This window comes from Saimiri boliviensis, chromosome X (assembly GCF_048565385.1).
Source record: "Saimiri boliviensis isolate mSaiBol1 chromosome X, mSaiBol1.pri, whole genome shotgun sequence".
Lineage (NCBI taxonomy): Eukaryota > Metazoa > Chordata > Mammalia > Primates > Cebidae > Saimiri > Saimiri boliviensis.
In genome coordinates, this window is record NC_133470.1 from 120,093,211 (window position 1) to 120,120,657 (window position 27,447).

Consider the following 27,447-nt stretch of genomic DNA (forward strand, 5'->3'; position numbering starts at 1 on the left):
CTTGACATGAATGGATGGAGCTTGCAGGACTGGAAATTGCTCTGGGTGAGTCATTGAGTGAGAGGTGAGTGAATGTGAAGGCCTTGGACATTATGGTACACTCCTGTAGACTTTAGAAACACTGTACATTTAGGTTACATTACATTTATAAAAAATAAAGTAATTGTACTAGGACATTATAATGACTGCAATGTCACTAGGTGGTAAGAATTTTTCAACTCACCTATACTCTTAGGGGACCATTGTTGTATATGTTGTTCCTTGTTGACCAAAACATCATTATGCAGTGCATGACTGTATTAATAACTGAATAGGCTTCTAGTAACGTGCCACTATCTTTTGACTTAAATGATTATTTTGATGTAAAGAATCTGTGTTTGAAAAAGGCGAGGTGAACTGTGTTATTGTGATTTATAAGATAGACATGGGTTTGGTTTTTGGCTAGTTTCCTGGCACATAGCTCCTAAAACTACTGTAATCTCTTAAGCGGTAAATGTCTTTTGGTATGCTAGTGAGATAACTGACAGCTGGGGGCTCCTAGATACCTTCAGGATGTGGGCTGGTTGCCAGGGGAACCAACCACACAATCAGAGGGTTGGAATTTTTAGCTCCACCCTCGCTTCAATCTCCGCCACCTCCAGGGAAGGGAGAGGGTCTTACTGTTGAGTTGATCACCAATGACAGTGATATAATCAATTATACCTAAGTAATGAAGTCTCCATAAAAACCCAGAAGGACTGGGTTTGGGGAGCTTCTGGAGAGCTAATCATGTGGAGATACCTGGAGAGGGCATGGAAGCTCTGTGCCCTCTCTCTCGTGTTTCATTAATGCATCTCTTCCATCTGGTTATTCCTTTGTATCCTTTGTAGTACCATTCATAATAAATGGGTAAAAGTAAGTAAAGTGTTTCCCTGAGTTGTGAGCTATCCTAACAAATTAATCATACCCAGAAGTGGGTTGTGGGAATCTTGATTTATAGTCAATCAGTCAGAAACACAAGTCACAACCCAGGGCTTTCTATTGCTATCTGAAGTGGGGGCAGTCATGAGGAACTGAAATCTTAACTTGAGGGATCTGATACTATCTCCTGGTCCAGTCTTAGAATTGACTTGAATTAGTGGAGAAGTGATGGGTGAAGGAGAAATCTCCATACGTTTTGGTGACCAGAGATGAAGAATTCTGTGTTGTATTGCCTGTGTGAGAATAGGAAAAACACCGTCTTTTCCTATCCCTAATAGTTATCTATACTCACTGTCTTAGATTTTTACCCTTCCATTCTTTCTCAAACTCATTGTATTCTGGGTTTTGCCCCCAACATTCCACTGACTGAATCCCGTTAGCAATATTATCAATGATTTCCACTTTGCTTAAACCATTAGCCCATCCTCAGGCCTCATTTTACTCAACCTATCAGCAGCTTTTGACATTGTCTATCTATCACTTTATCCTTGAAACGTTTTTCCCACTTGATTTTCCTTTCAATTCTCTGGCCTCTCTTTTGTCCCCTTTGTTGGTAGCCCCTCAAAATCTACTTAGCCTTTTATGTATGGAGGGTCCCAGCCATTGGCCCTCTTTTCTTTTCATCTCATCTACACTCTACCTTAGATGACTTCTATCAATCACATGGCTCTAAATGTTGTCTATATGCTGATGATTCCCAAATTTATTTACAGCTCTTGTCTTTCCCCCTATCTCCAGAGTCAAATATCCAACTGCCTACTCATCTTTTCCCCTTGGATATTAGTTAGTCAACTCAAACTTAGCTATCCAAAATTGAACTCTTGACCATCATCCCTAGGCCCCATAAAAAATTATCTAGTTGCCCATGCCAAAAATAGAGCCATCATCTTCTGATACTTTACCCTCAATCCACCAGTAAATTCTATCAGCATCTCCACTGCTACCAACCTGGTCCAACTCACCATCAGCTGCAGCCTGGGTCATTGTTTCTACATCATGTTAAGGTAGGAAAATTCCCTGATCCCCTCGCAGAACCTGTGACAGCGGGTTGTGGCTCTCTGGGAACAAGGTGGTATGGGAGGGGGGGCATGCAGAGGGGAGATCTCCACTGCTACCAACCTGGTCTAAGTCACCATCAGCTCTAGCCCAGGTCATTGCTTCTACCCTTTCATTCCTTGCAATATCCCTTTAAAATGTAATCTACATCATGTTGAGGTGAGAGAGTTCCCTGGATCCCTCGCAGAACCTGTGACAAGGGGGTGTGGCTCTCTGGCAACAGGGGGGTGTGCATGCAGAAGGGCAGGTGCAGGAGCCAAGGTGAGTGCTTTGGGCTCTGGACCTTTGGCAGTGTCTAGGGGTGGGTGTCTCCGACTCTGGAAGCCCAAGTGGGCAGGTGTTACAGTGCGCTCTTTTAGCTTTGTCATCTGTGGATGTCTTAAGTGTTAAACAGTTCAGTGGACACTCTGCCTTTTTACAAGGGGAGAGGGCCAGTGTGACACCTTTCTGTATCCTGAGCTCTTGTCCAGCATCTGGGAAAAATCAGGTCACAGACGAACTTGAAGGATGAATGCAGGGATTTTACTGAATGCTGGAGGTGGCGCTCAGTGGGATGGAGGTGGTAGGAGGATGATCTTCCCGTGGAGTCTGACATTCAGCAGCTGATCTCCTCTTCGATTGTCTCCAGCCGAACTCCTCTCGGCATTCAGACGCTGCTTCTCTTCTCTCTGCTGTGCCTTTCTGCCATTCTTCTGCTCTTCTGTTTGTCCCCTAATGGAGGATAGGGTTTGGGATTTACATGTGTACAGGATAAGGGGGCATGGTGGGCCAAAAGACGTTTTGGACATGAAAACAGGAATACCTGTTCCCATTTAGGGTCATGGGTTTCCAGGTTTGAGGGTGGGGCCTTTGCCTGGGAACTGCCCTCTTCTACCCAGTATTTCCCTGTCTCCTGTCCACATCAAAGTCATTGCTCACAGCTGTCCAGTTGCTTCCCATTTTACTAAAAGTAAATGGTAAATTCATTACCTTGGCCTACCCTCTCGTGTATTTGCGAGATCATCTAACTTTTTGTGTTCCCTATTCTACTGGTCTTCCTATTCCTGAAACTACTGAGTTGATTCCTGCCACAGGGCTTTTGGATGTGCTATTCCTTCTACCTGAAACATTCTTTCCCTGTACCTTTATCTGGTTTATTCCCTCACATCACTGAAGTCCTTAATGCTACTTTCTCAGAGAGGCATTCCCTCACTACCCTTACCTAAAACAAACCCCCCATCATTCTCTTTCATGTTATCCTGCTTTATTTTTCTTTACACAACTTGTGATTATCTGATACGTTTATGTCTGTCTCCCACACCAGAAATGAGGGTAGCTACTTTGTCTTGTTCACTGCTGTATTTCCAGTACCTATAACAGTGCCTAGCATGTGATAAGCTTCCCAAAACAATTGTTGCATACTTAATATATAATAGAAATATTAATATATAATTGTTTTTAACATTCTTTTCTATAACTGATGGCACTATATGTAATATAATACCACATTTCCATGTGTTTAAAGCCTGTAAATAACATACTGGTAGATAACCTGGAAGGAATATAGCAATTGCTGTTGTACATTTTGTATTCTATTTTTACTGAGTACTGAGTGGGTAGAATATATCCTATTGTTTACTTTTGAAGGAGTTGAATGACATGAATGTTTTGGGTATCCCCTGCCTGTTTGCAAACAAGTAACTGGGGACATCTGGGAGTACGAAGAACGGTGTTGAACAAGATATTTTTTTGCTAATTCCAGAGCAGTAGTGCCTTTCAAGGCACTGCATTGCTCTTCAGCCATAACATCACTGGAGTAGAGTGTAAAGTATATTTAGTAAGAACTATTTGACCTGTTTCAAGAAATATTTACTAATTGATGACCTGGGGGATTTTATTTAAAGGACTGCAAATAAAAAATTTTAGTGGCTTGTTTTTAAAAAAGCATGTTGGTGGTTTGTTGGATAGAATTCTACACTAATAACGCTATGATCTCAGCTCAGGGATAAATTCTGAAATTTGGAAACTGCTTCATGAATTAACACTGTAGACTTCTTAGATGTTGCTATGGTAGCTCAAAACTGAATTGTCTATCTCTGACAGTGTTGCAGCAAACTTGTTAGCCGGATGAACTCAGGATATTATATAGTAAAAGCATCTAAAAAAGAATTATGGGGCCTGGCACTATGGCTCAGGGCTGTAATCCAAGCACTTTGTTAGGCTGAGACAGGAGGATGACTTGAGCCCAGGAGTTTGAGACCAGCCTGGTCATATAATGAGATCCCCGTCTCTACAATAAATAAATAAATAAATAATGAAAGTGATTATGCCCTAGAATGACTGCCTATGTTTTTACAAGAACTGTAAATTTATTGAACGTATTTTATAAATATCAATAAATAATGTTCGTATGTAATCTTATTAGGGATGCAAATGTAATCATGCTATATAAACCTGGATGTTAAAGTGATATTTTTAAAAAATAAATCCTACCTGTATTTCATTTCCATACAGTGATTTTCATAATTCAGCCTGTTCCTAAGTTCCTTGTGTATGTGTATAGGACATGACAACATCACTTTACTAGTGGAAAACATGATGCATCTATGTGATTCAAAGCCCTTTTGTGTTAGTTAGTACAAAGTCATCTTAGCATTCTTTATAAATTACTCCACTGTAGGACATGTTATTTGCTAGTTATTACCTAAACTGGACTTGATTCACCACCAGGTCATAGTCTGATTGTACTATTATTGAGCTATGTATTAATCTCAGTGTGCAACCTGGCAAGTTTGAGACTCTCTTTATTGTGCTGAGTCATGACTATACTCTAGAAGCTAGGAATAGGCATTCATACATGTCAGACGGCCTTGTCGAAATAAGATTAGTTATCCAGGAAGCCAGTGCTCTTGAGTCACATCCTGAAACCACAGATGGAAATATGACAGATTAACCATTGAAATGGAGAATTATAGCCTAAGGATAACTTGTATGAAAGAAAATTGACCTACGCAGAGTGAGACTACTTGAAAGAGAGTATTATATTTTAAAAGGAGAATGACTTTTAGAATCAGATATTGGCATTTTTATTGGCTAAACTGCATAACCTTTTGACACCTGAGCCCCAAATACCTCATTTGTAATATTGGGATGACAATAATCGTAGTCATAAAAGTTTGTAAGGCTTAAGTGAGCTAATCCATATAAGCATCTGGCACAGAGCTTGACACCTAGTAAAGGCAAAATCAACTATAATCCTTATTATTATTGTTGTTTTCCAGAGTCACCTGGCAAAGCTGGTGACAGAGCAGAGGTCTCCTAGTCATTGCCTTCCATGTAAGACTATATCAATTTATCACTTCATTTGCAAATGACATTTTTTTTTTTTCTTTTTTTTTTATTGCATTTTAGGTTTTGGGGTACATGTGATGAACATGCAAGATTGTTGCATAGGTACACACATGGCAGTGTGCTTTGCTGCCTTCCGTCCCCTCACCTGTATCTGTCATTTCTCCCCATGCTATCTCTTCCCACCTCCCCACCCCCCGCCCCTCCCCCATTTCCCCCCAACAGACCCCAGTGTGTAGTGCTCCCCTCCCTGTGTCCATGTGTTCTCATTGTTCAACACCCGCCTATGAGCGAGAATATACGGTGTTTGATTTTCTGCTCTTGTGTCAGTTTGCTGAGAATGATGGTTTCCAGGTTCATCCATGTCCCTATAAAGGACGTGAACTCATCGTTTTTGATGGCTGCATAATATTCCATGGTGTATATGTACCACATTTTCCCTATCCAGTCTATCATCGTTGATACCATCTCACACCAGTTAGAATGGCGATCATTAAAAAATCGGGAAACAACAGATGCTGGAGAGGATGTGGAGAAATAGGAACACTTTTACACTGTTGGTGGGAATGTAAATTAATTCAACCATTGTGGAAGACAGTGTGGCGATTCCTCAAGGACCTAAAAATAGAAATCCCATTTGACCCAGCAATCCCATTACTGGGTATATATCCAAAGGATTATAAATCATTCTACTACAAGGACACGTGCACACGAATGTTCATTGCAGCACTGTTTACAATAGCAAAGACCTGGAACCAACCCAAATGCAAATGACATTTAAGTCTGCAATCTCACTACATTTCCATTTTTCTCTCCTCAGATTTGACTTGCTTTGGCCAATATTTTTAGATACCTTAAACAATGCGAATAGAGAGTATCAAATTTTATAATTGATTTTTTTTACACAAAGGCAACAGAAATAACATGCCCATAGTTTCTAATGTATGTTTTTAAAAGAAATCATTTTAGTGACATTGCAAAATTTCGTTTATCATTTTCTAATAAATAATTGTCCTTGCAAATTGGTCACTGCCTTTACAATAAAATAAAACAAAAACCCTGTGGTCATTTTGGATACCTTAGAAGAAGAAGCTTTTTCTTTCCCTTTGTGAGCAGAGAGAAGGAATGTTTCTAAAAACCCATAGTATGTATTATTAGTCTTGCAATGTTTTTCTGTCTCTTCCGTCTTTTTCCTATCCTTTCTGGATGGATTGTATCAGCTGTGGGGCCCTGTGCTAGTCATATCACTTCTCTAAGCCCCAGTTTTGTGGTTTGTAAATATGGAGTACAAAACTTATACACTTACAGACCTGTTAAAAATATAAACAAATTATTTACAAACCATGAAAAGCTAAACAAATGAAAGAAATCACCATTTTTAAGGCAAAAATCAGTAGAGGCAGCACATTGGCTCAACAAAGGTGGTAGAAATTGGAAATTAATAATAAGTGTCTAATTATCTACCATGGACAAGTCTGTTGTGCTGAATTAATAAAGGCAAATGTGTAGGTTGTTGCAAGTTATTTTCAAGTGTTGCTTAGTGGCAAACCCCTCTCAAGTATGTAGAGCAATTTACTATTTTCCTAGCGCTTTCACATACATTATCTTCTTTAATCTTCAAGACACCCCTGCCAGGCTTGAATCATTACCTCCATTTTATAGATGCAAATTGAGATATAATTTACCTCTTATCACAGTGGTTGAGGTAGGAGGGAAATCCAGATTGATACTTATACCATTGTGCCTTTTATTATAACAAGCTCCTGGACTGTATATCTGTTACTTGGTCCAAAGAATAATTGGTCCTGCCAGCTTTTACAGCACCTTGCTATCATTCCAAATTTGCTTTGGATGGCTTTTGGCCCCACCCATAGCCTCCCCTATCTTGTGACTTATGGAATCTTTGTCCGGCCCTGTGACTATTTCAGGAATACTTAATATTTTCTATGTGCTCGATTGAAGGACAATATTAGAGATTCTAATTAATGTCTCTAAAGTAGAGGGGAGAACAAAAGAGGACCTGTGATAACTGCCTATGTTAATCTATTTCTCGAGAAACCATATGATTGGTAAGTACCTGGAATTTCTCCAACCATGCACGGATTGCAGCCAGCTCTTAAAGTGAGAGTATCATGTTGCATGACTTGGAAGTGGTGGGGAAGCAAGGCTGAGAAGAGGCAGTTACTTTAGGTTTGCCATTCCAAAGGAGATTCTCAGTGAGAAACTATCCCAACAATAGTGTTGTGTAAAACTGACAGGGTAGAAATAGAAAGTTGCCCTCCACAGTGATCTTACACACAGAGAATACCTAGTGTGTGGTTACCATCAAGGGCTCTGGTACTAGACTGTCTAGATTTAAATCCAGGTTTCACCATTTATGGCCTGTGTGACTTGAGGGATGCCAGTTAACTTCTGTATGTCTTAGCTTCTGGCCTTTAAAAAGTTAATTTTGTAGAGTAGAGAGTAGAATAGAAGTTACCAGAGTCTGGAGACAGGATAAAGGACCCTGGATAGGGAGAGGTTGGGAAATGGGTACAACGTTACAGTTAGATAAGAGGAATACATTCTGGTTTCCATTGCACAGTAAGGTGAGTATAGCTTACAGTAATGTATTATATATTTCAAAAGCTAGAAGAAAGGAATTTTAATGTTCTTACCACAAAGAACTGATAAACATTTGAGGCGATATATATGCTAATTACCGTGTGTAGTACAGGGCAGTGCCTGGAATGTTAAATAAATACTAGGAGGTATTATGATTATGACAGATACTAGGACTGTTACCACTTTCACCTTGTATCTTCTGCAAGATTTAGCTGGGATAGTATCTGACAAAAGAAACTCCAAAGATGCTCAATGAATGTTTATTGAATTATGACTCTGCCAGAAATGTCATGATGATAAAACTGTGGCAGTCTGGATGGTTTGGGTGGTGACAGGAGGTAGAGGAAGGTTGGAATTTAGGGAGAGGCTTCTAGTGAAGTAGGTGCAGGATAGATTCATTATGATAAGCACAATTTATTTGTTAGTTAGTGGAAAGGATTCAGGAGATGTGGTTTTCAGTCCCAGCTCTGCCACCAATAAGTTGTGTATACTTGGCCTTCTTATCTTTCTCTCTGGCTATTTCATTATTTCTAAAAATGAGAAGCTGAGAGCAGATGAGTGGTTATGAACTGTGGTCTGAGAGTGTGAAATATATATATATATATAATTTTAAATCGAATATGTCTGCATTTGCTTTTCTAGTCTTCAGGTCCTGCTCCTCCTTGTGAAAAACTCAGGTGTTCCAGGTAACCACATAGTGTATAAAGCTCCTCATGTGCTAGTGACAATTCCGTAACCCAGAAGCCAAGGAAAGAATTGTCTTTGTGTTCGTTTCGGTAAGAAATTCTTGGTTGGGCCCTGGGTGTAACGTAGCAACTACTTTTGTGGGTTTATCCATAAGTGATGCTAGAAGCTAGCTATCCCATTTTCCACCTTTGCTTAGGTATATTGATTGATCTGATCCAGGAAATGGTATTTGATAGCCTGAGTCAGATTTCGGTAGCCTATAAATGGAATAAAAGCAAATGATTTTTAACTCTTTATTTAGCACTTATTCTATACATGACACAACACCATGAAATTTTAAAGAACAGATCAATAGGGGAGAGAAAATTTTGTTAGAATCTCTCTGAGAGCATTTTAAGGGCAGCCTGCTTGCCTTAGTCCTTATAGGTAATATGGAAGCTTTTCTCTTTGTCAGACCTATGTCCTTGAGCCTAGTAGTAACTACTGTGTTCATCTTAATCTCTGAGAGTAGCTCTGTGGAAGATCTGTAAGCTTCTGGTAGCCAAATCTATCCAGTACTTACTGATGCATTAGTGGGCAGCCATGGGCTGGCAAGTAGAGAGAGAGGAATTGTGGAGAAAGAGAGATTTGTTGGGCCTCAGTGAGAGAAATGGCATTCTCTCCTGATTTTTATGAGGCACAGAATTTTAAAAATAACATGGTGTTAATTCACCCTGGCTAGTTAATTAAAGGAAGACTTAATCACTGGGGTCCCAGAGGAAAAGCTTTCATAATCCTGAGTCAAGCCTGTGGGACCCAGCAGAATAGGGTGGAAGTACACAGGACTGGAAATTATGATATCTCTGTCCTAATTCCAGCTTTGTTACTAACTTGCTGTGTAATCTTGGGCAAGTCAGAGTTTTACTTCCAAATTTATATATGAGAATTTGACTACCATTGTCTCTGATATACATACTGGCTGTAACAATTTGATCCTAAGATGGTATAAAGTAGTCGTTGAAGCTTACTAATGTTACAGTATTAGAGATGGATCAGGTAGGAGGAAGAGGATGGGGTGGAAGAGAGGGTCTATCCTACTGAATTAATCTATGCATGGGAAAAGAAGGGGAGTCCCTAAATGTGGGGATAAGTGACTTTCAATCCTTTACTTTTTGTGAAATTGTTGGTTCCAGAATATAAATTCGAAGAGAAGTATATGGGACTGGGAGTAGTAATTTTTCTTTTAAAAGTAAAGTATTGAGTAGGTATTTGAAGGCATGAATCCTTTAAAGTCTGATCGTAAAACCAATATCCCTCAAGAATAGAAAGATGACTAAATTGTATTCTGTGGCAATGAAATGCTGTTCTAGTTTTTAAAAAGGGATGAAAAGTTTAGATTTGCTCTTTAGAAAGATCACTGTTGCAGTATGTGGTGTAGAAAGTGGATCAGAGGCAGGAAAGACTGACTAAGGAGATCCCTGCTGTTAAGATTCTCCATTTCGGAAGTGGTAGTGGTAATGGAGAGGTTGGATGGGAGAGGAGTTGAGGAAGACTCCCAGATTTCTGGTTTGGGCAACTGGAAGGATGGCAATGCCATTTACTAATACGAGAAACACAGGAAAAAGTGGAACAACAATGAGAGTAGACAGAAATAAAAAAATTTAATTAAAAAACGATGAGTACACGTCCTTTGTAGGGACATGGATGAACCTGGAAACCATCATTCTCAGCAAACCGACACAAGAGCAGAAAATCAAACACTGCATGTTCTCACTCATAGGCGGGCGTTGAACAATGAGAACACATGGACACAGGGAGGGGAGCACTACACACTGGGGTCCGTTGGGGGGAAATGGGGGAGGGACGGGGGGTGGGGAGGTGGGAAGAGATAGCATGGGGAGAAATACAGGTGAGGGGACGGAAGGCAGCAAACCACACTGCCATGTGTGTACCTATGCAACAATCTTGCATGTTCATCACATGTACCCCAAAATCTAAAATGCAATAAAAAAAAAAAAGAAAAAAGAAAAAAAAAAGTTAATTAAAAGAAAAAAGGAGCAAAGAAGAAAGTCAGTCTCCCAGCAGGGGGCGCCAGAGCTAAATAACGTGTTTTTTTTTTCTCTTACGTAAATAAATATTTATGAAGAAACAGCAAAGTTTTGAACTATCTGAGGCTTCGGTTTAGGTTCTGAGCTTTTTCAGTAGTCAAATAAATTTCTATTTATTTATTTATTTATTCATTTATTCATTTATTTTGAGATGGATTGTTACTCTATTGCCCAGGCTGGAGTTCAGTGGCACGATCTCGGCTCACTGCAAACTCCGCCTCCCGGGTTCAAGCGATTCTCCTGCCTCAGCCTCCCGAGTAGCTGGGATTGCATGCCATCACGCCTGGCTAATTTTGTATTATTAGTAGAGACGCGGTTTCACCATGTTGGCCAGGCTTGTTTTGAATTCCTGACCTCAGGTGATCCACCTGCCTCAGCCTCCCAAAGTGCTGGGATTACAGGAGTAAACCACCACACCCAGCCGATTTTAAACACTTTTTTCCCCCTCAGAAATGAGAGTGACAGTTTTTTTATTTGTTGCTAGGGAGACGGTTGCTATGGAGATGGATGATAAACACTCCCGGTGAACCAGTAAGAACGCTGGTGGGTCTAACGGTCTTCCAGAGGAAGGCTGTTTGAAGTCACCATAACCTGGTCAGGAGAAGTGTGTGTCGGCGGGGAGGTGAGGAGCTACCAGGGCTTTTGTTTCGCTTTGTTTTTATTCTTATAAGTAGGATGAGACTAGAATCCTTTCTTTCCAAATACATTTGTTCTTAACTTGATTATTTCTGTTTCCACGGTCTGAGGTGGACGCAATTTTCCTAATTCTTGGTAGAAAGCACACAAAGAGCTTTCCAAAATATTTTTAATCACGTTTAGTTTGATTATTTGATGTAAGATAAAGTTAAAATGTTATATTTTTCCTTCACACAGAGACATCATCAAGATATTAAATCTTGGAGAAATGGCTTTCGTTTGCTTGGCAATCGGATGCTTGTATAGCTTTCTGATAAGCACAACATTTGGCTATACTTTATCTTCAGACACCAAGATAGAAGGTAAATGGATTTTAATGGAATAGTTTTTAAATTAGGAAAAGTAAAATTAAATAGATTTTAATAGAAAATTAACTGTCTTTTTGACCTACCTTACGGAAGTGCATAACTAACTATTAGATGAATTGTTATTGAAACTATTTCAGGAGGTCCATGAACAAAAGCTATGTACTTACTAGTCACTTTCATGTATAAGGTAACTGATGTTGACACACATTTTGTGGGATAAAAGCCTAATTAAAAGACATTGTTCATTCCTTTTTGTATAGTCTTTTTTTAACAGATTAGATATCTGAAACCTCATTGCCTGCTACTAAACTAACTGTAACGATTTCTTAATTACTCTCCTTAGCTTTTATGACAATTAGATAAATTTAAAAAGGTACAGAAATTTAACGTGAAATTTAAAAATAATTATACAATTATTAAATTATTATATGAACTTTTTAATTGAAGAAAATAATTTGAACAATACATTTGACAAATAATTTAACCTTAAGTGTTGAAATGATAGAATTGTCATTTCATCCTCAATAGAGACCTTCTTTATAGGTACGTGGGTGTCCCAGGTCAAACCATAACTGGTGCCACCATTTCTTTTCTGTGGATTCTTTTTCTCTCCTCAGTAAGTATTATGAAATATGTATGAACAATGTAATATAAATGAGAAAAAATTATTAACAAAAAGGCAACATGAGGGCAGTACTATAGTACTACTAGATTTGCTAGTAGAAAAGTTTACAGAATTATTGAATGCACATGAACATATATATTATATATAATAATATAACATTGATATTACATTATAGATATAATTACATATAAAATTATATAACAAAGTTATATAATAAAATATATTAAAATTATATAATAAAAATATATAAACTTATATATATATATATATAATTTGTTTTGTTGCTTTTTAAATCACCTGATGGAGTCATTGCCTCCTAGTGCACCCCTCTGAAATAGTAATGTAGGCTGATTCCCCATATCACACAGCTGAATCCTTCTCTTAAATCCTTCCAAAGAGTGAAACTTTAGTTACCTAGATAATTCAGTTAACTAGAATGGATCAGCAAGATCTGCATGTTCCCCAAATTGTTAAGACACTTTGCTATGGAGGCCATATTTCATATTTTCTATCCCTGTTTTGTATTTGCCACCTTATATACATATAATAAACACTGAATTAATATTGATTTGTCATTGTTATTAGAGAGATTTTTGTAATAAAATGTTCCCATCTTGGACCAAATTCTGACATACATGACCACAGAGATAAAGCCACATTGAAGTATTTGCTACCCTGAAAAACTAATACCTAGTGAGGCAAAGTCACATTTTGCATATGTGGTTTCTCAAAGAAGGAACAATTATATACCAGCAATCTAGATTTTTTTACAGTCTCATTGAGATTTAATTTACACAAACTAATTCTTTAAAAATGTACTATTCATTGGTTTTTACTATATTTACAAAGTTGTGCAATAATTACCACTGTCAAAGTCCAGAATAGTTGCATCACCCCTAAAAGAGGCCTAAACCCATTAAGAAGTCACACTGCATTGTTGCTCTCCCCAAGCCCCTACCAACCATGAATCTACTTTCTTTCTCTATGAATTTGTCTATTTTGGATATTTCATAGAAATGGAACTATGTCAATATATGGTCTTTTGTGTCTGGCTTCTTTCACTTAGTATAATGTTCTCGATGTTCATCCATGTTTTAGCATGAATCAGTACTTCATTTCTTTTTATGCCTGAATAATATTTGATTGTATACATGTAGCACATTTTGTTTATCCGTTAATTGGTGGACATTTGGAAGCTGTCTAGATTTAGCAATCTTTGTCGTAAAATACAGAAAAAATAAAAGTGTTTTATTGATTTTATTTCAGTTTACCCTCCTCAGGATTTTGAGATAGTGGATCCTGGATATTTAGGTTATCTCTATTTGCAATGGCAACCCCCACTGTCTCTGGATAATTTTAAGAAATGTACAGTGGAATATGAACTAAAATACCGAAACATCGGTAGTGAAACATGGACGGTAAGTAAAGCATGCGTTTATGGTATCAGAGCGATCATCAAGTGCTATTTTGTGATTCCTGACTTTAGTGTCCACTCCAGTTCCCATATCTCAGTAGTTCTAATTAGGATATAAAAAGCTTCCACATCTGCTTCTGTCTCTTATTCATCCTGCTATATCTGTTTTCGCCCCATCCACTGTTAGAACTACCATTGGAAGTGCAGGAAAAAAAAATACTTGGTCTCATGCCATATGAACATGAAGAGCACTTCACTAGAAAAGCATTTTATTCTTAGATATGGGTCTTATACATGCTACTGAACTGTGAGCTTTCCCACTGAAGGAGATAAGGCTTATTTATCTTTGTACATTTCCCACAGAGGGTGGCAGGATTATGGTTCATTGTGTATATTGTAGTAAGAGCTCAATGAAATTTTTTTGAATTTTTAACTACTTATATACTCAACAAGCACATATATTCAAAGATTTCTGTTGTAGATGGCATTCTGTTACCTCCCTAATTCAGCTAGATAGTTTCAATCTGCTAGAAAATTCAAATCAAGCATTTATTGATCAACTTTGTGCTAGACACTCTACTAGGTATCAGGAATATAAGAATAAATAATAATGCTTTTTGTCCTCCAGAAGCTCACGATTTGCCTGGCTTTCTCTGGTTACTTCCAGGGTTTTACTTTATGTATTTGCTGAAAGTTTCATATTATATTTGAAATGTGACATAATTTGCCAAGTAATGTGCATATGGTATATGAAAATTATCTATTTGATTCCAAGAAGTTATAGCTCAAGTTCATGCCATAAGGTTTTTTTTTCCCTTCCAAAAGTTTTCATTTTTATTTGGAATGAGATGTTAAGATTCAAATGATCTTAGCAAATGATATGACATACAGAGGTGAGCTCTGCTGGAAATGTATCTGTGGCGTTGTATCAAATAGTCATTAGGACTGTCTTAGATATTGGGAACTCTCCAGAGTATTAATGATTTATTAGTCTTATTAATATAGCTCACTATACCATGAAGGTTTCTAAGCTTGACTTTGTCTCATTTTTTTTTTTATCAAACAGACCATCATTACTAAGAAGCTACATTACAAAGATGGGTTTGATCTTAACAAGGGCGTTGAAGCAAAGATACGCACACTTTTACCACGGCAATGCACAAACGGATCAGAAGTTCAAAGTTCCTGGGCAGAAACTACTTATTGGATATCACCACAAGGTTAAAATAAATCTCTCTTTTCATATTTAATACTATCAGAACAATTCATTTGGTAATAAGTCCCTTAGGTACCAGGTTGTATGTATAAGATCCTGTGACAGTATGGCAAAAAATACAATCTTTCTTGTAGTTGGTGATTAGCCTTTAAAATTTTTTTAAAATAGCAGATACCTTTGGCAAAACCTACATCTTATTTTATTGATATAGTTCCCAGTTTTGGGGTCATATTAGTAAACAGTCATGAGTGTTTGTTCATCTGCTCAGAGCATCCTGGAATAATCAATTTAATACTTTTGGATATGCTTATACTAATATCAGTAAATAAACCCTCAAATGTTTCTTTGGTTTTGCATGTCCCTCTCATAGTGAAGTGATTTCTAGTAACTTCCTTTTGAAATAATCCTGATTATGTTGATTGCAAAATAAAATCGGGAGATCATAGGAAATGAAGTAAAATTGCATAGTGATTTCACAAATGATTCATCACCAAGCCTTTCAAGGATTCACGATTGATTTGTTCCTTAGGAATTCCGGAAACTAAAGTTCAGGATATGGATTGTGTATATTACAATTGGCAATATTTACTCTGTTCTTGGAAACCTGGCATAGGTATACTTCTTGATACCAATTACAACTTGTTTTACTGGTAAGTATTTTTATAATTAGAATTCCATATTTTAAAATGTCTACTCAAATTAATCCGTAGTATGAATAACTATATTTTCAATAAGTTAAATTAATTATACTTGTCACAGTTGTATTTATGATGGTGATTGTTTACAATTATTTGAGGGTTTCAATGGGTATAAGTGGTTTTAGGATATAGATACTGGAAAGTATTCTATGGGTGATATAAGGAATGCAATAATTGTTTCTGTACTGGGTTAATGTTTATCCTTTAGATACAGGAAGTTAGAACCTAAACAGTTTTGGCATATTTTATATTCTGGTCTTTTAAAAAATTCAGTTATCTATTAAACTGGATCTTTTTTCTGATTCCCTACCTTTGCTAGCTGTCAGTGACGCTTTTAAACTTGGCCATTGTGACTCATGTATCTCCTTCATTTCTTAATTGTTTCAGGGTAACATGATCACCATGTTCTGACACTCCTTTGCAAGGTTGCACATCTGCTAAGTGCTTACCATCTCTGCTGTAAGAGCTGTACTTTAGGCTTCTCTCATTCCCTGGATGATTGATATTGCTTCCCAAATGATGGTTGCTCTGCTTCCAATCTCTCCCCTTCCAATTTCTCCCTTTTTTATTCATTTCTGCACACTGTAGCCAGCTTTATCTTCCTACACTACCATTTTCATATACGACTCTCTTGTTCAAAAACCTCCCATGCCTACTCATTGCCCCAGGATAAAATCTAGGCTGCCATATCGTCTATTACCAACATGAATGTTCCACTCCATTAAAATCCGTCTCTACATTTTTTCTCACTTATGTTACTGCCTTTTATACCTTTGTTTGCATTATCTTCTGGAATGCCCTCTAGCTTTATCTTTCTTTCACCAATTTTTATTAAAGCTCATCTGCTCCCGAGTTTCATTAACTTTTAATTGCTCATGTCAGCTTCTGTTTTGTCTTTCTCGAACTATTATCTTTTTTTTTTTTTTTTTTTTTTTGAGGCAGAGTCTTGCTCTGTCACCCAGGCAGGAGTGCAGGGGTGCGATCTCAGCTCACTGCAGCCTCCACCTCCCAGGTTCAAGCGATTCTCATGCCTCAGCCTCCCAAACAGCTGAGATTATAAGTGTGTGCCACCACGCCTGGCTAATTTTGTATTTTTAGTAGAGATGAGGTTTCAGCATGTTGGCCAAGCTGGTTTCAAACTCCTTACCTCAAGTAATCTACCCACCTCAACCTCCCAAAGTGCTGAAATTACAGGCATGAGCTACCATGCCTGGCCTTGAACTATTATTTTTTATAACTCTTAATAACTTACTGTCCAGATGACATTTAAATTTTTCTCATATATATGTGCTTTGTCTCCTGTCAAATGTTTAAGGGATTGGTGGACATGAATCGTTTCTTATATTTCTCTTGACTACCTCCAAAGTTCTATGCTCATAGCAGATTATCACTATTTATTACATAAATGAAACAAGTGATAGCATTGATAAACATATAGGTAAGTATCTAAGCATATGCATTTACTAAATAATGGACAAATCAAGAGAGGACTAAGCATTGCTAAGCTATAAACTATTAACGATCCTGAGACATGGGTTCTAATCCCTGCTCTAGCATCATTTAACTTTTTGGCCTTGGGCAAGTAATTTTTCCTTTTAGTATTTTTGTTTCCTCATCTGCAATTGGACAGATAAATTTCAAAGATCTAAATTATTTGTTCATTAATTCAACAAATATTAATCATCTTTTAAATGCCAGGCAGTATTCTAGATAAAAAGAACAAAAGCTTGAATAAGAGAAAGTCTCTGCCCTCCTGTACATTGTAGTTCATATTTAATATAATTTGATCCTCATCTTAGTGAAAGAGGGAAGAATAAATATTAACGTTTTAGAGAATGGAAAATAAAGGTATCAGAAGGCTTCCCTACTGGCACAAAGTAAGTCTGTATGAAGTTAAGCTTGGAATTCAAGTTTCCCAAACTCTAATCAGGTGAACTAACCAAGAGACAATTTTTCAAACTCTGCCTAAAGTAAATACTTGGCATAACGTTAATTTAGCAGATTCCAGATATTTATACTGGCACCTTATCAGCTGCTATATTGGCCTCATTTCAACAGGGATTTGGGCTGCTTTTACAAATAATGTCATGCTTTGCATTGCAAGCTATTCTTTAGGAAAATAGCCAGGCATTTGTTGCTTTGGAATTCAGTAGGGAGTTACCCCTAGTTCCTTTTAGCTTTATTACTGGAATGAGGTTAACTTTAAATGGTAGGGTAACATTTCTCACTTAAGAGATAATAAAATTAAACATTTAGTTGCCAAACAACTCCTCTTTTTCTTTTTGCCCTCCTACAGGTGGCTTTTCTGAGGTTTATCTCTTGATGTGTGTTGTAGCCTCGGGATTTTCATTCATTTGATTAATCATAATATTTTCTACGTCTGCTTTAAAAAAATTTGCTTTCTTTTAAAATAACTTCACCAGTAAAATAATTTAAAAGGCAAAATCATACAGGATTATTTGTATAAATCACAGGTTTTCTTACTAGGAATATTATTCTTTGATTCACAAACACTGCTGATGAGTCAGTATAACCTAAGTACACAAGTAAGAATCCTTGTCTTTGAGATTTTGCGAAGACTTTAATCAGATTGTTAGCTCCATAAAATCAGGGACTATGTCTGCTTTCCCTACTGTTTTTTCCCTAGTGCTTATCATAGGGCCTGGCAAACAGTAGTTGCTTAGTAAATATTGTACATTATTAAATGATTTTTAAACTCACATGGTATCCTAAGACAATTGAAAATGGAGCACCTTGATACTGGAAGAGATTGTGAAACACAGTTTTTACAATGCTTATTTTTACAGGTATGAGGGTTTAGATCGTGCATTACAGTGTGTTGATTACATCAAGGCTGATGGACAAAATATTGGATGCAGATTTCCCTATTTGGAGTCATCAGACTATAAAGATTTCTATATTTGTGTTAATGGATCATCAGAAGACGAGCCTATCAGATCCAGTTATTTCATTTTTCAGCTTCAAAATATAGGTGATGTAAACCAACAAACAACTTCAAATTTATTGTATCTAGTTAGGCCATTTATAACCACTTAAGAAGGGAATAGAGAGAAAAAGGGAAGGAAGGAATGAGAGAGAGAGAGAGAGAGAGAGAGCACTATGGAAATGCAAAAGAAGAAAATAGAGAGTCAGCAGAGTGTATGAGGAAGCTTTTATTAAATATATAAGTATGAAAGATAAGAAATTGAATAAAAGTTGGTATCATTTTCAGTTTAGAACTCACAATGTTATTTTCCATCTTTAGTTTGTCTGCTACATAGTACTTTTGTCTAGTGTTAGTGATAGAGTAACTATGAATACACTTTTTCCCAGGCCTCAATAGACAAATGGTTGGATATTTACTGAGTCCATATTTTTAGTTGTAATAGTTATGAGAGTGATAGGTTCTAGAGTCTGCCAGACCTGGGTTTGAATCTTAGGTCTATCATTTTTCTAGTTGTGTGACTTCGGACAAGTTAATTAACATCTCTGTTTCAATTTCCTTATTAGTAAAATGAGGATAATAGAGGACCACCTCACATGTTTATTGTGAGACATGAATGAGATTATGATGTAACATCCTTGGTACTTACAGTGTCTGACATAGCATAAGCACTAAATAAGAGTTATCTATTTGTAAAAGTAGTAGTAGTACTGATTGTGGTTGTTGTTTCTAATGCTACAAAATGGAAACATGATTGTAATTATTTGGGTCTTCTAACTTTTCTCTTGGGCTTAAATATTTGTCAGCGGGTGACTTGTCAAAAATGAGTTTCCAAAAATATAACCAAGTTTGTCAATAAACGCATCTTGGTTGGCAAGCAACTTCGATTTTAATACACATCATAGAGAATATTATTGAGACACTTGGTTTATCCCTGGAGGTTTCTATTACTAGATGTCCCTAGCTTTGGATAAAGGCTACTACTAAACTTCAACAATCTCCATCTTGAAATGGTTCCCTTTTGCTTTTCAGTTAAACCTTTGCCACCAAGCCATCTTACTCTTACTCGGGAGAGTTTATGTGAAGTTCAGCTGAAATGGAGCGTACCTTTTGGACCTATTCCAGCAAGGTGTTTCATTTATGAACTTGAGATCATAGAAGATGATACTACCTTGGTGGTATGAATATTGCATTTATTTGGAAAAATCGTAAATATAGACTTTTAAATAAAATACCAAACATGAGAACCAAAATCAGTTGCATTCACGTGAGGGAAAGAACATGATATGTATCTTAGTTCAATTTCCAGAAAGCCAAATAAATTAGTGGATAAAAGTATAATTAATTATACAAATTTTAAAGTTATATAGGACCTCAAAGATTATCTAGTCACTTGTTTTCAACTTTGTGTTAATAAATTAAAGTTGCTGAAGGCCTAAGATGGATTGTGGAGAGGCCTCAAGTAAAAGTAAAAGTAAAAAAAAAAAAAAAAAAAAAAAAAAAAAAAAAAAAAAACGAAGACCACTTATTGAGGGACAACCATCAGGTCAAAATTACAGTATGACAGGTTTACAAGATAATTAGTTTTACCAGGCAAGAAGAGCTAGCTGGGGAAGTAGGCAATGGTTGCAAGACTAATTACTACCCCCAGCACCAACAATGTGGTGATACCTTTAACCTCTGTATAGTGGGGGTTTTTAAATCACTATACAGAGTGATTTAAAAAATAAATATGATATGTGTAAAAATAACATATCACAATTAACCTTTAATTGTGATAGAGAGAAGTTGGTGAGCCAGTAGTTCTAATTCCTTAATTTCATATACAGATGAGAAAACTGGTTGTTGAATTGACTTATATAGATCTCAGGTATGAAAACTCACTTGCAATCAATTTATGCAGCTAGGACTAGATTTCAGATCTGATTCCCAGTCCTCTTAAGTCTACATTACATCATGCTGATTCCTAAGATAAGTTGTACCAAAGGAAAAGCTAATATATTGGATGAGAAAAATTCTTCAGGTCTTTGAAATGCAAAATTGAAGTAATTGCTTCAGTGATTTTTTTTTTTAACTCTGAGATCACCCAACCTTGAGATAGTCTCATGACTGTACAAATTGTTTTGTACCAAGCCCCGAGTATTGTTATTCAGGTTTTATTTCCTTATTCTTACTCCAAGCCCTTAACATTGTTATACAGATTTTTCTTGTTCTTATTAACAATCAGAATAAGGAAGTAAGAATAAGGAAAAAAGAAAAAGCTATATATTAATATATGAACTCTATAGTTTCCATCAGATGATGTCTCTGTCTTTTGGTAACTCAATGTACATAGCATTTTCCAGTTCATAGAATCTGGGAAATTTGACAGTAGCCCACATACTGAGTGTTATAAACACCAAGGCTACCTAGGAATTTTGCCCCCTCACACATGCTGCCCTTCACTATAAGTGATCCATTATCATTGTAGATACAAAATATATATTAAGAATGGAAGAAACAATGATTTAAAAATCCCCACTGTACAGAGAGCTAATTATTGCGGGGATTATGCTTTTCTAGTCTTTTGATGCTTAACGTTTTATGTACTAAAACCAGCTTTGAAAGGGACAGATATGGAATCTGTCTAGCTGCAATTAAATTAAATAATGGCATCTTATTTTGTCCTTGGCTTTCAGACTATTATAGTTGAAAATGAAACGTACACCTTGAAAACAACAAATGAAACCCAACATTTATGCTTTTTAGTAAGAAGCAAACTGAATATGTATTGCTCAGATGATGGAATTTGGAGTGAGTGGAGTGATAAACGATGCTGGGAAGGTATGAGCTCAAACGAGAGAAACTAAATAATGAGCGATTTGCTCACACAATTAATTTTCTTTCAGTATATTTTGTAATTACAAAAGTGAAAGACTTTCCCATGTAGTCTGTAAACGGAGAGGATAAGTTAGCAAGCACCTCAGTGGAACACAGACTTATTAAATGTCTAATATTCAGTGAGGACTATGAATATTGTTATACTTCTATTATCAACATTCTTGTTTTTCTGTCAGTAAAGATGATATCCTAGGTCTTTTGAAGGGATAACAGGAGCATATTTTAATCAATATTTTCTTATGTTTTCAGTATTCAAGAGAACAGAAATCTTAAAGCAAGCATAGTCAGCATACATTTGTTTCTGAGTATCTAATACTATTCCAAGGGAATATTTTTCAAATTAAGAGGTCATGATTAGTAAAATACATATTCATTCCATTCAGTTCCAACACTGATTTAACGTGATTTAAGATAAAGACATTTAAATTACACAGCAATATAAATTAAAAAGCCTAAGTAATGAGGTAAAATATGATTGTGTTTCACAATATACTAGCTTTAAGTGTAGAAATGACTAATAAATGTTCAAAATTGATGGAAATTAACTCAGCATTGCTCTTTCAGGTATATAGATATAGATGCAGCTATAAATACATATATTGATGTTGATACAGACAGATACTGGCATATCTATCAATCATTTATCTCCTTTCATATTGTTCCACTATAGTGGAATCTCTATTAACTCTACAAATATAGTGGCTTCATTGATCCCTTTCATTCCTTAAATATTTATTAAGCACCTACTATGTATCAGGCTCTTTTCAAGCATTGGAGATATGGCAGTAAAGAAATCTCTACCCTCGGGGAATTTATATTTTATACCAAATTGGGTAGAGATAGGCAATAAACAAAGAAGCCTAACAAATTATTTCATCACTAAGGATTATGGAGAAAAAAATAAAAAGACGGGAAAACTCAACCAAGAGATATATGGAATGAGAAAGAAGACTTATTAGTTTTATACTTTTCATTTTTGTCACTGTTTTAAACAAATCAGGAAACTCTAAAGTTATGCCTTGAATTATATCTTGTCATTAGTCAATGCATTATATAAAGTGTATATGGTGAGTTTTTAGCTATATCCTCAAAATATATATTCTTTCCTGTATTTTACGTGCAGTCTTATCAGTGATAGTGATGACTAAGATTTCTTTTGCTTAAAGGGAAATCTCTTCTTCTGTTTTTGCGTACAGAATCTTGCTCCATCGCTCAGGCTGGAGTGCAGTGGTGTGATCTCCCTGTAACCTCCGCTTCCCAGGTTCAAGCGATTCTTATGCCTCAGCATCCCAAGTAGCTGGGATTACAGGAATGCACCACCATACCTGACTAATTTCTGTATTTTGAGTAGAGATAGAGTTTTGCCATGTTGGTTAGGCTGGTCTTGAATTCCTGGCCTCAGGTGATCTGCCCACCTCAGCCTCCTAAAGTGAGATTACAGGCATGAGTCACTGTGCCTGGCCCTCTTCATAGAATCATAATGACTTTGAAATTAGGAGCAAAAAATTTATTGAGTTGCATGTGGTCTCAGTTCTTTAGGATATTTCTTATGTCATGTTTCAAGTTATAGAAAAATAGGACAATAATATTTTTGGAAATAAAAAATATATCCTCTTCAGGATTGACTCTTTATAGGGAAAACCAGTAGAACTTCAGCAAAGGCGCTTCCTGCCTTCCCACTGTTAATTTTACATAACAAATAACTTAGTAATTTCTCTGTATTATATTCTTGCAAATCTTATCTGAATGTGAGTTTGACTGATAATTTTCTAGTGAAAAACAAGATTGTGAAGAAATAAGGCAAAGAAAAAGTGGGATCAAGGGAGGTTTGTAGGTGTGTGGCTAAGATTCAAGGTCTTTTGTATTACTCCAAAACAAGTGAGAGGTACTAGTTTGGGAAGGCCAAACCTCATCTACATTTTAAGTTTGCCTAGGGATTGCTCATTTCTTACCATGCAGAAGAACCATTAAAACTCCATCCTTAAAAGAACAAAGCAAAATCAAAAAGAAAAGAAAAACCTTATCCCTCCCTTTGGTCTTTAAAATATGAGACAACTTTTAAAAGGCAACCTTAAAAGACTATTTCCATTACTCACACAGGAATTTTTACTGAAGAATACCTCTTGCTCAGTACAGTATCCTATGCTCTAAGTACATGTTTGACTTACTGAGAGTTAAGAGACACCCAAGACATGTTTGTCTAATCACTAGGCTAATATTTTGTCATTTTTAAATGGATAATTCACAAAGTCAAATTAAAAAAAATCATATAAGGAAAGAAGAATTGTGCTTTGGGAAGTTATTTTTCTAACTGAAAATGAAATATGTCACAGTTCAGTTAAATACTTGTTCTACATAAAAAGTGCACAAATGAAAGGAATGCTGTACTCAAACACAACTGTGGTGTTTATGCATATGGCAGGGGTTTCCGAACTTAAGTCAGTTCTTCACTATTTATACAATAATTCAGTTTCAAAAACAGTGATAAATATCTAATACTTCCCCTTTTTGTGTGATTTTTAATCCTAGGTGAAGACCTATTGAAAAAAGCTTTGCTACTTTACTTGATACCACTGGGTTTTATCTCAATATTTATTGTATTTTTAACTGGTCTACTTTCGAATAAGCCAAACACCTCCTTAGAAATGGTGAGATGCGTAACATTATGATGTTTAGTCTGAGATAGGAGATTTTTTTAATGTTCTGCATTAGAACTGATGGAGCTACATTTTATAATTTTGCCTCTTTACTGTGGGTGTACAATTGATTTTGTATAGATTATGATGATATCTTCAGAAAATACAGTAATTAAAAAAATTAGCCTTACAAGACTACGTTTTGAGGTGAATTTACTTTTTTCAAAATCAAACTTTAGAACATGAAATATTATTTGACTCTAGATTGGAGAGTGGTATAAGGAGACAGTTACAAGAGAAAAGCAGGATTGGGATAAAGAGAAGAGTGAATTAAAATGGTCATAAACTGAAACATATTACCAGTGTGCCACAGGCACAAGACCACATACAAATGATAAAACATGGTGCCTGCCTTTGGAGCACACACTCAAGTTAAGGGAGGCAGCATCCATACAAAAAAATATAACCTTTGAGATGATTTTAGATGATTGCCATTTGAGTTGTACAGATAATGTTATAGAATTTCAGAAAACAGTAGGGTCACTAGGGGTTGGGGGGCTATAAGGAGGAGCTGCAATCTGGAGACAAATATATTTTTGAGACAGGATTTCATGCTGTCATTCAGGCTGGAGAGGAGTGGTGCAATCATGATTTACTGCAGCCTTGGTATCCCAGGCTCAAGCAATCCTCCCACCTCGGCCTCCTGGGTAGCTGGGACGACAGGCATACAACACATAGCAGGGCTCTATCTCTAAAAAATATTTAAAAATTAGCCAGGCATGGTGGCTAATTTTTAATTTTTTTTATAGAGATAGAGTCCCACTATTTTGCCTAGGCTAGACTTGAACTCCTGGGCTCAAGCCATTCCTCCCATCTTGGCCTTCCAAGGTTCTGGGATTACAGGTGCCAGCCACTGTGCCCCGCTGAGAAAAATATCTCAATGCCGTCTTTTCAAGATAGAGAGAAAAATGAATGTGTACAGAATGCTTCACTGTTTGCTGAATGCTCTTGTGCTTATTCTCTGAGTTGTTAATATTCAGTGAAATAGTTTGTGTTATTAATGATGATTTGTTAATAACAGAGTTCTTTCTAAATTCCAGAATTTTTCCATGATGAATGAAGAGTTCATGTTTCAAGAGACATGGTATTGACTCACCAGTTTCCAGTCATGGCCAAATGTTAAATACGAGTCTCAATAAAGTGAATTTTTCCTGCAAATGTTGAATACATCTTATTTAAAAGTATTGTTTTATTTAAATAGGCTTTTGAGTACTCAAAGCCTCAGCTAGTAGTACAGTTTCTGGATTCTATTAACAGTTTCTTTTTTCATAAATTCATTGTAAGAGTGCTGTATGTAGAGAAATCAAGGTATGAGTCAGGTTTTATATTTATGATGTATTAATAAAACAATGTGACTTCACAGCTTGCGCTCAGTCACAGAGATATTGCCAAATCTTGGAAGATGAAGTTCTAGCTTTTGTTGTTGTTTGTTTTAAACTGCACTTGGGATGAAAGTATACACTATCAAAAAATTGTTTGGCTTTAAATGTAACCTGTGAAAAGTATTAAGAAGCAAGAAGTTTTAAATACATTCATAGTCCTAAATATATGCTTTGCATTTCATGAAGAAAAATTGTGGGAAGAATGCAGTGTTTAAAAGGTTAAAAGTAATAAAGTGATTAGGAATCATATTTTAAAAATTGGAAGTCACAAACTACACAGTAAAAGCTTGAGAGTTTCCTATATTTTCTGATGCTGTGGATTTGTTTTTGGTTCAAGGACCAGAAGGCACAAACCTCTGAAATTAATAAGAAGCTTTCTAAAAGGACACCCAACCTTCAGGGAATGTGGTACCCTAGGTGTCGATAATTGCTTTAAAACTTAGGGAATAATGGACCCCAATCAAGATTATGGAATACAATCAAGAGCCCAGCTTTAATTTGGACCAGCTTCTATTTAGTACTATTCAGAGTAGAGTGGCCATCGCCTGGGAACTTATTAGAATTGCTCCAACCCCAACCTACTCAGTTAGCAATTTGCATTTTAAGAGTGTTCCCAGATGATTCATTTGCACAGTCAATTTGAAAAGTACTGATTTATAGTAGTATTTTAGAATACAAAATGCTAAAATAATATAATGCAGAGGTAAGCTCACGGGAAGGGTAGCTACAGCTGTGCTCATCATTGCCACTGATCGTCTCTAAAAGATGAAATAAAAAGCTAAAACTGAAGTGTAAACCAGAATATCATCCTTTACTGTCACTTGTCATCAATGATAGGATGTACCACCATTTCCCTAAGTAGCCTTGTCCTTGTTAAACATTAAAACTCCTGTGATAGTGTGACTTAAGATGCAATATGATTGGCAATTACTGTCAAACTAGAGCTTGCTGAAGTTGTTCTTAGTGAGTTAAGGGGCGTAGGGGAGGAAGGAGGAATGTGATGTGAAGACATCAAGGTGAGGTAGGGATATGGCAGGCAACCTAATCCTGAGAGGCTGCATGCATCTTGGAAACCTAGTATTCTAATTCCCTTGTTTAGTGCATGTACAACAAGCCCTACTAATTAAAGTAATTCTGAACTCTGTACCATAAACCTAGAAACCCCAATCAGAATTGCCCCAACAAAATGGAATCAAGTGGCACAGAATATGTATAGATTGGACCCTGTGCAAATACCCCTGGAACTCCTGACCTGATAGATATGTAAGTTTATTAATATTACAATAATGTAAGCCCAAATTTTTTTTCATTTTTATTTTTTTATTATTATACTTTAAGTTCTGGGGTACATGTGTAGATCGTGCAGAATTGTTACATAGGTATACACATGCCATGGTGGTTTGCTGCATCCATTCCCCCATCATCTACATTAGGTATTGCTCCTAATGTTTTCTCTTCTCAATTTCCCACCCCTTGCTATCCCTCTCCTAGCTCCCCACCCCGCAACAGGCCCCAGTGTGTGATGTTCCCGTCCGTGCGTCCATGCGTTCTCATTGTTCAACACCCAGGTCTGAGTGAGAACATGTGGTGTTTGGTTTTCTGTTCTTGTGTCAGTTTGCTGAGAGTGATGGTTTTCAGCGTCATCCATGTCCCTGCAAAGGACATAAACTCATCTTTTTTTATGGCTGCATAGTATTCCATGGTGTATATGTGCCACATTTTCTTTATCAAGTCTATCATTGATGGGCTTTTGGATTGATTCCAAGTCTTTGCTATTGCAAACAGTACCTCAATGAACATACGTGTGCATGTGTCTTTATAATAGAACAATTTATAATCCTTTGTGTATATACGCAGTAATGGGATT

The 27,447-nt window shown here is 36.5% G+C and overlaps 1 protein-coding gene across 4 annotated transcripts in view; it reads left to right on the forward strand.

Annotated features, from left to right (window-relative positions):
- The window catches only part of IL13RA2 (interleukin 13 receptor subunit alpha 2), a 44,944-nt gene extending 18,441 nt beyond the window's left edge, over positions 1 to 26,503 (forward strand). The window contains exons 1-11 of one of the 4 annotated variants that reach the window (XM_074391807.1): positions 5,651 to 8,723; positions 11,206 to 11,343; positions 11,595 to 11,719; positions 13,617 to 13,768; positions 14,831 to 14,984; positions 15,510 to 15,630; positions 18,486 to 18,670; positions 19,655 to 19,800; positions 21,301 to 21,445; positions 24,032 to 24,150; positions 25,239 to 26,503. In XM_074391807.1, the coding sequence (XP_074247908.1) occupies positions 11,626 to 11,719; positions 13,617 to 13,768; positions 14,831 to 14,984; positions 15,510 to 15,630; positions 18,486 to 18,670; positions 19,655 to 19,800; positions 21,301 to 21,445; positions 24,032 to 24,150; positions 25,239 to 25,289 (1,167 nt within the window). In that variant the 5' untranslated portion in view covers positions 5,651 to 8,723; positions 11,206 to 11,343; positions 11,595 to 11,625 and the 3' untranslated portion in view covers positions 25,290 to 26,503. Of the gene's footprint in view, positions 1 to 5,650; positions 8,724 to 11,205; positions 11,344 to 11,594; positions 11,720 to 13,616; positions 13,769 to 14,830; positions 14,985 to 15,509; positions 15,631 to 18,485; positions 18,671 to 19,654; positions 19,801 to 21,300; positions 21,446 to 24,031; positions 24,151 to 25,238 lie in introns of those variants that run through there. The other 3 variants (XM_074391808.1, XM_010346319.2, XM_074391809.1) reach the window with 3 other exon arrangements.
- Positions 26,504 to 27,447: the final 944 nt, after the last annotated feature.